General features: G+C 41.5%; 1 protein-coding gene across 3 annotated transcripts; it reads left to right on the forward strand.

The window, feature by feature from the left end:
• Positions 1–474: 474 nt before the first annotated feature.
• LOC121580196 (proline-rich protein 11) lies at positions 475–11532 on the forward strand. 3 transcript variants are annotated; one of them, XM_041895255.2, is made up of 10 exons: positions 475–601; positions 1501–1619; positions 2133–2247; positions 6622–6744; positions 6851–7090; positions 7189–7287; positions 7467–7585; positions 7901–7960; positions 8097–8193; positions 10719–11532. In XM_041895255.2, exons 2-10 carry the CDS (start codon positions 1564–1566, stop codon positions 10785–10787), a joined length of 978 nt encoding a protein of 325 aa, XP_041751189.2. In that variant the 5' UTR covers positions 475–601; positions 1501–1563; the 3' UTR covers positions 10788–11532. The 3 variants fall into 3 exon arrangements, with proteins under 3 accessions (XP_041751189.2, XP_041751187.2, XP_041751188.2); XM_041895253.2 differs by lacking the exon at positions 475–601 and adding an exon at positions 634–763; XM_041895254.2 differs by lacking the exon at positions 475–601 and adding an exon at positions 635–763 and having other exon boundaries at positions 6854–7090.
• The last annotated feature ends 51 nt before the right edge of the window (positions 11533–11583 follow it).

Raw genomic sequence — 11583 nt, forward strand, 5'->3', positions numbered from 1 at the left:
TTTCTAAAACATATCTGAACTAACCACACATTAAGGGTGTGTTTGTAAATTTAATCTGGAGTTCCAGAGTGCGCTCAGAGTGCCCTCAGGGCGTTCGTAAATTCAGAACGTTTCGCTCTCGGAGCGTTCAGAGCGCACACTGCAGGACGCTCTGGCCGAGGAGTAGGGTTGATCCGAGCGTTCTGGCCTCAACGGCAGTCAAGCACCCAAGCTAACTGGCTACCGTTGGCTAGCTACTTCCAGACACAAATGAGAAAACACCTCACTCTGACCATTTTACTCGCCGTAGTAGAGCTGGTTAACCTGTTTGTATGTTATCCAGAGCGTTGCCGATGTTTACTGACACCGGCCATATTCAACGGGTGTTGAGCGTTTGTAAATTCGTCTGTTATTCTGCGCTCTGGCACACTCATACGAGAGTGCTCTGAATTCGGAGTAGATAGCCAGAGTGAATTTACGAATGCACCCTAATATTGAGGAAATTACACGTTTGTTTAGGTTTTGTTGCTAGCTAACAAAATAACCGGCATTGCATTTGGCTGGACAGTAGTCATCTGTGATTGGTCATTCTATCTACTTCCGTATTCAGTAGCCTATCCACGTACGTATTCATCCAGCTGTGTGTAATACGTTTCCTGATTTGTTGAAGCGACTTTAGTAGTGAATTTTGAAAATCCCTGCTTGTTGAACGAAGCAAAGATTGTACAAATATTTGTTTTTATCCTCTAGCTAGTTTGAATACGTTTTTATGGCTGGATCGTGGGTATGTAACGTTAGTTATAAGTTTCACTAACTTGCGGACTAAACTAGCGCCACGAATACAGATGTGTGTTAACGTCTATATGGTCTGACGGTGTTAGCTAATGTTAGCTAGCTAGCTGGTGCAAAAGCGTTGCTGGCAGGCAAAACCTAACTTGTTCATGCATTCGCTTGGCTGTTGAAGCAGTATGCGTTAGCTACGTATGAAAAAGCAGGAAGTCCAGCCTGTTTGTTGTAACGTTAATTGTTATTTAGCTAGCTACAATTATGGTAATTAAGATAAAATAGTCATCTAAACATCGTTTTTGTGTTCTATGCTCCCTGACTTTCTAGCTTTCATTTTGGTGATTTTTATCATTTGTAGTCTACACAGTTTAGATTTGGTTTGAGTCATTTTACAGTATATTTACCCCCCCCGTATATTTACCCCCCCTTCTCTCTCTCAAAGTATTATTATTATTATTATTATTATTATTATTATATATAAAAAAAAATACCCAACCGCGGGCCATATGTTTGACACCCCTGACCTAGGCTATGGGCTGCCAATAGAAAACATGGCTGGCTAACTTGTACAATTGGATATTGCCCATTTACCATTGCAGCCAAAACATTAAAAGGTGTGTGTGAGAGAGCTAGTGAGTTTGAATGTAAGTCTGGTGTGTAAATAACTAACTTGTGCATTAACCCATACATATTTTGAAATGTAACTGAATCCGACTTTCTTCACTGTGCCTTTAGGGACCAAGCAAAGCCTTCCTGCAACGCAGGAAGAAGAGGGCCAGCAGCAGACGCTGGGCTGTTATGAGTAAAAGGCTTCAAGAAACACCTGAGCCCATCATCACACCTGTAACCACACAGTGAGTCAATCTATGGCAGTCATCACTGCAACATTTTAGTTCATACATTTACATTTTAGTCATTTAGCAGACACTCTTATCCAGAGCGACTTACAGTTAGTGAATACATTTTTTATACTGGCCCCCCGTGGGAATCGAACCCACAACCCTGGCGTTGCAAACGCCATGCTCTATCAACTGAGCTACATCCCTGCCGGCCATTCCCTCCACTACCCTGGGCCAATTGTGCGCCGCCCATGAGTCTCCCGGTCGCGGCCGGCTGCGACAGAGCCTAGATTCGAACCAGGATCTCTATTGGCACTGCGATGCAGTGCCTTAGACCACTGCGCCACTCATACAGTAGGGTTGTTGTTGACTAACCCTTATTAGTCTAGCCTACTAACAGTTGTCCTTCTATTGTTGCCTACAATGTCAACATGAATCTAAGGATGGCTGAATGATCATGCACAAGAGGGAGGACAACCCTTTCCTCAACTCTCTTAGCACTTATCATTATGTGTGTATTTTCTTTAGACTTGGAAATTGTGACCCAATCACCCAAACCAGTCCGGTTCCTTTACTGGGTGTCAGAGTGTTGCTGCTGGAATTTGGCAGGATATGCCAAATCTGGAGGAACTGCCTGAGCCAGGTAGGTTTATACAGCATGGCTATGTTTGTAACAGGGCTGTTTTGGTTGAGGGAAATGTTATGTTAGATTTAATTCCCAAACACTTACCTACATGATTCACTCTATATGTCAGTGACACTAACCACGTTTCCATCCACAGTTTTTATGTGAGTAAAGTCATACTGTATAAAAAAAAATCACAACAGCTGTGACGGAAACAGGAAGTTTCGTTAAAATTGTATATACGCTGACAGATCATTTGTTCGTTCGACTTGGTGGGATCTTTTTGTGTTTGTAAAATTAATTATGCGAGAAATGGTGGTGGAAGCGTTTTTATGCGCATCATATCACGTGACTCCAAGTTAGTAAACTTGATATGGTGTGTGATCCTCCCACTATGACTCGGGGAAACCATGCAGTGTATTAGGCTACAGATGAAATAACTTATGATGAACTTCACAGGGTGGTGAAAGTGCACAGTGATCTTGATGATCCTTTCCAATAAATATCGAGGATCCTATTCTGGTGACATGATGATCGATGCTTGACTGCCATTTGACAAATAAAAATATATTCTTGCTCTTATCCATAATAATCTCATCATGGACAGTGCCCTCCACTAATATTGGCACCCTTGGTAAATATGAGCAAAACAGGCTGTGAAAAAAATGTCTTTATTGTTTATCCTCTTGGTCTTTCATTCCAAATATTCACAAAAATCTACCCTTTAATTCAAGTAAAATAATTGAAAGAAAAAATAAATAATTATCATAAAACAAATATTTTTCTCAAATATACAGTACCAGTGAAACATTTGGACATACCTACTCATTCCGGGGTTTTTCTTTCTTTTTTACTATTTTCTACATTGTAGAATAATAGTGAAGACATCAAAACTATGAAATAACACATGGAATCATGTAGTAACCAAAAAAGTGTTAAACAAATCAAAATATATGTTATATTTTAGATTCTTCAAAGTAGCCACCCTTTGCCTTAATGACAGCTTTGCACACTCTTGGCATTCTCTCAACCAGCTTCATGAGGTAGTCACCTGGAATTCATTTCAATTAACAGGTGTGCCTTCTTAAAAGTTAATTTATGGAATTTATTTCCTTCTTAATGCGTTTGAGCCAATCAATTGTGTTGTGACAAGGTAGGGGGGTATACAGAAGATAGCCCTATTTGGTAAAACACCAAGTCCATATTATGGCAAGAACAGCTCAAATAAGCAAAGAGAAACGACAGTCCATCATTACTTTAAGACATGAAGGTCAGTCAATATGGAACATTTCAAGAACTTTGAAAGTTTCTTCAAGTGCACTCGCAAAAACCATCAAGCGCTATGATGAAACGGGCTCTCATGAGGACCACCACAGGAATGGAGTTACTAGCCTCAGAAATTGCAGCCCAAATAAATGCTTCACAGAGTTCAAGTAACAGACACATCTCAACATCAACTGTTCAGAGGAGACTGTGTGAATCAGGCCTTCATGGTCGAATTGCTGCAAATAAACCATTACTAAAGGACACCAACAAGAAGAAGATACTTGCTTGGGCCAAGAAACACGAGCAATAGACATTAGACCGGTAGAAAATAGTCCAAATTTGAGATTTTTGGTTCCAACCGCCGTGTCTTAGTGAGACGCGATGTGGGTGTACGGATGATCTCCGCATGTGTATTTCCCACCGTAAAGCATGGAGGAGGAAGTGTTATGGTGTGGGGGTGCTTTGCTGGTGACACTGTCTGTGATTTATTTAGAATTCAAGGCACACTTAACCAGCATGGCTACAACAGCATTCTACAGCGATACGCCGTCCCATCTGGTTTGGGCTTAGTGGGACTATCATTTGTTTTTCAACAGGACAATGACCCAACACACCTCCAGGCTGCGTAAGGGCTATTTTACCAAGAAGGAGAGTGATGGAGTGTTGCATCAGATGACCTGGCCTCCACAATCCCCCGACCTCAACCAAATTGAGATGGTTTGGGATGAGTCGGACCGCAGAGTGAAGGAAAAGCAGCCAACGAGTGCTCAGCATATATGGGAACTCCTTCAAGACTGTTGGAAAAGCATTCCAGGTGAAGCTGGTTGAGAGAATGCCAAGAGTGTGCAAAGCTGTCATCAAGGCAAAGGGTGGCTATTTGATGAATCTCAAATATAAAATATATATTTATTTGTTTAAACTTTTTTGGTTACTACATGATTCCATATGTGTTATTTCATAGTTTTGATGTCTTCACGATTATTCTACAATGTAGAAAATAGTAAAAAATAAAGAAAAACCCTATAATGAGTAGGTGTGTCTAAACTTTTGACTGGGACTGTATGTGTGCCACAATTATTGGCACCCCTTCATTCAATACTTTGTGCAACCTCCCTTTGCCAAGATAACAGCTCTGAGTCTTCTCCTATAATGCGTAATGAGGTTGGAGAACACATGGTAAGGGATCTGAGACCATTCTTCCATACAGAATCTCTCCAGATCCTTCAGATTCCGAGGTCCACGCTTGTGGACTCTCCTCTTCAGCTCATCCCACAGGTTTTCTATTGGGTTTAGGTCAGGGGACTTGGATGGCCATGGCAAAACCTTGATTCTGTGGTCAGTGAACCATTTTTGTGTTGATTTTGAGGTGTGCTTTGGATCATTGTCCTGCTGGAAGATCCAACCACGGCCCAGTTTAAGTTTCCTAGCAGAGGCAGTCAGGTTTTGATTTATTATCTGCTGCTATTTGATGAATCTCAAATATAAAATATATATTTATTTGTTTAAACTTTTTTGGTTACTACATGATTCCATATGTGTTATTTCATAGTTTTGATGTCTTCACGATTATTCTACAATGTAGAAAATAGTAAAAAATAAAGAAAAACCCTATAATGAGTAGGTGTGTCTAAACTTTTGACTGGGACTGTATGTGTGCCACAATTATTGGCACCCCTTCATTCAATACTTTGTGCAACCTCCCTTTGCCAAGATAACAGCTCTGAGTCTTCTCCTATAATGCGTAATGAGGTTGGAGAACACATGGTAAGGGATCTGAGACCATTCTTCCATACAGAATCTCTCCAGATCCTTCAGATTCCGAGGTCCACGCTTGTGGACTCTCCTCTTCAGCTCATCCCACAGGTTTTCTATTGGGTTTAGGTCAGGGGACTTGGATGGCCATGGCAAAACCTTGATTCTGTGGTCAGTGAACCATTTTTGTGTTGATTTTGAGGTGTGCTTTGGATCATTGTCCTGCTGGAAGATCCAACCACGGCCCAGTTTAAGTTTCCTAGCAGAGGCAGTCAGGTTTTGATTTATTATCTGCTGGTATTTGATGGATTCCATGATACCATGTATCCTAACAAGTTGTCCAGGGCCTTTGGAAGAAAAAAAGCCCCACAACATCAAAGATCCACCACCATACTTCACAGTGGGGATGAGGTACTTTTCTGCATGGCTATCGTTCTCTACGCCAAACCCACCTCTGGTGTTTGTTTGCAAAAAGCTCTATTTTGGTCTCATCTGACCATAGAACCCAATCCCATTGAAAAGTCCAGTAACGTTTGGCAACCTGTAGGCGCTTGAGTTTGTTGTTTGATGACAGCAAAGGCTTTTTTTATGGCAACCCTCCCAAACCACTTGTGGTTATGTAGGTGGCGTCTGATCGTAGTTTTGGAGACTTTCTGACCCCAAGACCCAGCTAACGTCTGCAATTCTCCAGCTGTGATCCTTGGAGATTTTTTTCGCCACGCGTACCATCCTCCTCACTGTGCGTGGGGTCAATATAGACACACGTCCTCTTCCAGGCCGATTGTTAACATCTCCAATTGCTTTAAACTTCTTAATTATTGCCCTGATTGTGGAAATTGGCATTTTCAACCGTTGAGCTATTTTCTTATAGCAAATTCCTGATTTGTGCAGCTCCACAACCTTTTGTCGCACATCATTACTGTATTCTCAGGTCTTTCCCATAGTGATGGATGACAATGGGAACTTGGCTTGTGTGTCACCCCAGTGAAACAGGAAGTCATGGCTTACCACTTAAGTGTTCCTAATCACTCAGGTGAACTTAAAAATGTAAAATATTAATGGGAATATACTTCAGTTAGATTTTACTCATAAGAATTTGTAGGGGTGACAATAATTGTGTCACATGTTTTGGAGAAAAATATTTATTTAATTTATTTCACATTCATTTTTTCAATTAAAGGTTTGATTTTTGTAAATATTTAAACAGCAAAGCCATTTTTTTCACAGCCTGTCTTTCTCATATTTACCAAGGGTGCCAATATTAGTGGAGGGCACTATAGACTAGCCTACCCGCACTGCCATCTTTATGCACCTTTGCCATTGGATGGAAGCCTAGCTACTGACCCAATTTCTACTTCCATCTATCTATTGCAGTCATTTGCTGGATTCTTGAAAACATTTTTCTTCTGGCGGGAGTATGCCAAACAATTAGAGACCCTCCAGAATCAAATGGCTGAGCTGCAGAGGGAGATGGGTGCCTTGCATTCTGCTCTTCAGGTGAGACACCAACAATTACACTCAACTGAATATACCTTATGGTGTGATCATGATGTGACAAACAGCCACATGCAGTACTACGTCACTAAAGCCTGTCTTGTTTCAGCAGGGTGGTAACACTGCATGCCATTGCCATGGGACTGTGGCTGGTGGTTTAGTCCGTCCAATGTTCCCTACTCCTCCCCCTCTTCCGTTGGGCTGTGGGTCAAGTGTGGACCCTCTCCCTGCTCTCACACCACCAGTCCCAGCCCCACCTCCTCCTCCACCACCACCTCCTCCTCCCCCGTCTACCACTGTTCTGCAACCCTACGTCCCTAAAAAAAGAGTGGCCTCCAATACTCAACAGGTAAGAACTTAACTCACCTTTCTTTCTTTCTTTTTTGGTGGTCATAGATCGATTTCAGTCTCATCTCTCCTATGATCTGACCTCTGTCTGTCACTTAGAGCTCCAAGGAGAAGCAGGACATACTGGTGGCTGTGACCCTCAGGGATTTACAGGCTGTTAAACTGAGAAAGGTCATTGCCAGCAGAGTGAAATTGAAGGTAAGCAAGGCATATCCTTAGCCTACTCAAAGTAATGTGTGCTTCCACCTGTCCAAAATGTAAGATCCATAGGACACTCCCACATAGCATGCAGTAATGTGCCTGATTCTCTCTTGCATTTCCAGCATAAACGTGTGCAACAAGGCCATTGTCTGACAATGGGTCTGTCTCTATTTCAGAGGACTCCAGAGAAGATACGTGCCCCTCTGGTCACTGCGGCAGACCTGCAGAATGTCCGTCTGAAACGATCCCACTGCCAACTGCCCCCTACGCTCCCCAAACACCTTAACGCTGGAAGGTAAACCTATCCCCTATTTCTTCATCTGCTGCCATTGTTTTGTGACCAGGAGATTATCACAGTGTTCTCCATCATGGTCCTGGGGATCCACCACATGTTGTGCAGGCTTTTGCTCCAGGCCAATACTGATAATCATTTGAATCATGTTTATCAGTGTTTATCATGTTTATCAGTGTTTATCATGATTATCAGGCCTGGACAAAAGCCTGCACACCTGGACGAGAATTGAAGAACAGCTTTTGAAACATTTTGTTTTCTTTATTGGATTTATGTTGTCTTATTGTAGAGATGATCAAATGTTATTTCCCACCCTAGAACACCTACCAAAAGCCCCATGAATCTGCGTACACAGCTGAAGAGGGTTCAAATCAATAGGTAATGCATTTGAACACTCAAGTGCTTTATTCTTGTGTTGGCTTTATTCTGGGGTTCTTGTGTTACTTCAAAACAGGAATTCGAAGGACTATAATCAAGTGAATGCTCAGTCTGACTGTTTCTCTTCACTCTTTAGGAGTCCTGGTGGTACTCCTCTGTTTGACAAGGAGAATATGGAGACAGGCACTGGCCTCACCCCCATCATGACTCAGGCCCTGCGACGCAGGTTCCAGGTAGGTCACTCACTCAATTTGGGGCACCACAGCTTTACAGAGCCCGTGTGTGTATGTATGTATGTATGTACACTACCAGTCAAAAGTTTGGACACACCTACTCATTCAAGAGTTTTTCTTTATTTTTACTATTTTCTACATTGTAGAATAATAGTGAAGACATCAAAACTATGAAATAACACATATGGAATCATGTAGTAAACAAAAAAGTGTTAAACAAATCAAAGTATATTTTATATTTGAGAATCTTCAAATAGCCACCCTTTGCCTTGATGACAGCTTTGCACACTCAGCATTCTTTCAACCAGCTTCACCTGGAATGCTGAAGGAGTTCCAACATACAGTGGGGAAAAAAAGTATTTAGTCAGCCACCAATTGTGCAAGTTCTCCCACTTAAAAAGATGAGAGAGGCCTGTAATTTTCATCATAGGTACACGTCAACTATGACAGACAAAATGAGAGAAAAAAATCCAGAAAATCACATTGTAGGATTTTTAATGAATTTATTTGCAAATTATGGTGGAAAATAAGTATTTGGTCAATAACAAGTTTCTCAATACTTTGTTATATACCCTTTGTTGGCAATGACACAGGTCAAACGTTTTCTGTAAGTCTTCACAAGGTTTTCACACACTGTTGCTGGTATTTTGGCCCATTCCTCCATGCAGATCTCCTCTAGAGCAGTGATGTTTTGGGGCTGTCGCTGGGCAACACGGACTTTCAACTCCCTCCAAAGATTTTCTATGGGGTTGAGATCTCGTGGAGTTGCAATGATCATGAGAACGGTGAGGAATCAGCCCAGAACTACACAGGAGGATCTTGTCAATGATCTCAAGGCAGCTGGGACCATAGTCACCAAGAAAACAATTGGTAACACACTACGCCTTGAAGGACTGAAATCCTGCAGCGCCCGCAAGGTCCCCCTGCTCAAGAAAGCACATATACAGGCCCGTCTGAAGTTTGCCAATGAACATCTGAATGATTCAGAGGAGAACTGGGTGAAAGTGTTGTGGTCAGATGAGACCAAAATGGAGCTCTTTGGCATCAACTCAACTCGCCGCGTTTGGAGGAGGATGAATGCAGCTTATGACCCCAAGAACACCATCCCCACCGTCAAACATGGAGGTGGAAACATTATGCTTTGGGGGTGTTTTTCTGCTAAGGGGACAGGACAACTTCACCGCATCAAAGGGACGATGGACAGGCCATGTACCGTCAAATCTTGGGTGAGAACCTCCTTCCCTCAGCCAGGGCATTGAAAATGGGTCGTGGATGGGTATTCCAGCATAACAATGACCCAAAACACACGGCCAAGGCAACATAGGAGTGGCTCAAGAAGAAGCACATTAAAGGTCCTGGAGTGGCCTAGCCAGTCTCCAGACCTTAATCCCATAGGAAATCTGTGGAGGGAGCGGAAGGTTCGAGTTGCCAAACGTCAGCCTCGAAACCTTAATGACTTGGAGAAGATCTGCAAAGAGGAGTGGGACAAAATCACTCCTGAGATGTGTGCAAACCTGGTGGCCAACTACAAGAAATGTCTGACCTCTGTGATTGCCAACAAGGGTTTTGCCACCAAGTACTAAGTCATGTTTTGCAGAGGGGTCAAATACTTATTTCCCTCATTAAAATGCAAATCAATTTATAACATTTTTGACATGCGTTTTTCTGGATTTTTTTTGTTTGTGATTCTGTCTCTCACTGTTCAAATAAACCTACCATTAAAATTATAGACTGATCATGTGTTTGTCAGTGGGCAAACATACAAAATCAGCAGGGGATCAAATACTTTTTTTCCCTCACTGTAACTCTGTGAAGCATTTATTTGGGCTGCAATTTCTGAGGCTGGTAACTCTAATGAATTTATCCTCTGCAGCAGAGTTAATTCTGGGTCTTCCATTCGTGTCGCGGTCCTCATGAGAGCCAGTTTCATCATAGCGCTTGATGGTTTTGCGACTGCACTTGAAGAAACTTTCAAAGTTCTTGAAATGTTCCGTATTGACTGACCTTCATGTCTTAAAGTAATGATGAACTGTCGTTTCTCTTTGCTTATTTGAGCTGTTCTTGCCATAATATGGACTTTATATTTTACCAAATAGGGCTATCTTCTGTATACCACCCCTACCTTGTCACAACACAACTGATTGGCTCAAACGCATTAAGAAGGAAATAAATTCCACAAATGAACTTTTAAGAAGGCACACCTGTTAATTGAAATGCATTCCAGGTGACTACCTCATGAAGCTGGTTGAGAGAATGCCAAGAGTGTGCAAAGCCGTCATCAAGGCAAAGGGTGGCTATTTGACGAATTTCAATATTTTGATTTGTTTAACACTTTTTTGGTTACTAAATGATTCCATATGTGTTATTTAATTGTTTTGATGTCTTCACTACCATTCTACAATGTAAAAAATAGTAAATAAACCCTGGAATGAGTAGGTGTGTCCAAACTTTTGACAGGTACTGTATGTATGGTTATAAAGGTGTGTCACCTTTTTCACTACTTACGTTGTTATTTATTCCCTCAGAGTGCCTTACCACGAGGACCATCTCCAAAGGCAAAGAATTGCAATGGAACCTTTTATTATCAAAACTGAGACATTTGTTGATAAATACACGGATGTCGATCAAGACGAGTTGAAATGTAACGGTGAAAGGCGGCTGTTCTGATAAAAAAAAGGTTCCAGTGTTGTATGAGGATGGTATGCAAGCTATGGATGTAACTATTGGCGCAATGCACATTTTCTAGCGCTTTCTGCTTTCCACTGCTTAATGGGTTACTAAGTGCTAGGGAGATTGAAGATGAAAAGAGGAAACACTTGTGTCTTGAACCACTATTTTAAAACGGACATAAAAGTTCTGAAAGCAAGCAGTTTCTGTGAATGCTGCTTTTTCAGAACAGTCCTGTTAATTCATTGAATGACAGATGAGGACTTGCCTTGACTGCCCCTCTGTATCAGACATTGGATTGGTCAATCCCGACACTGCCTTAAAGGTTTTTGGAACAGTGACTCCAAGGAGGATGTTAAGTGAGCAATACTGATATTTAAAAAGCAGTAGTTGAGATACTCTGTACATGTTGAGGAAACACAATCTATGACGAGTTACTTGAACTGAGTCAGACGCATCACGTTTTTAATGTGGGTTCAGTTAGTCGTCATTTTATGAGGAAGTAAATGTATCTGACGGACTATATTTGGAAATTGCGCATTGACTGGGGACCCAAAATGTTTGTGAGCTATTGTGTTTTGATCTTTGTTTATGTAACTTTTTTCTAAAAGCTTATATTGCATGATCTTTTAATTTGCTACTGTAACCAAATAAAAATGTTTACATTTTTAATTTGTTTAAGAACTTATTTTTACCACTATTGTGCTTATAAGAATACAATTA

This window comes from Coregonus clupeaformis, chromosome 13 (assembly GCF_020615455.1).
Source record: "Coregonus clupeaformis isolate EN_2021a chromosome 13, ASM2061545v1, whole genome shotgun sequence".
Taxonomy (NCBI): domain Eukaryota; kingdom Metazoa; phylum Chordata; class Actinopteri; order Salmoniformes; family Salmonidae; genus Coregonus; species Coregonus clupeaformis.

Coding starts and splice junctions, on each gene's coding strand:
- LOC121580196 (XM_041895253.2), top strand. Junction 7,288..7,466: donor CCAGCAGAGTGAAATTGAAG/GTAAGCAAGGCA, acceptor TCTCTATTTCAG/AGGACTCCAGAGAAGATACG. Junction 7,961..8,096: donor AAGAGGGTTCAAATCAATAG/GTAATGCATTTG, acceptor TTCACTCTTTAG/GAGTCCTGGTGGTACTCCTC.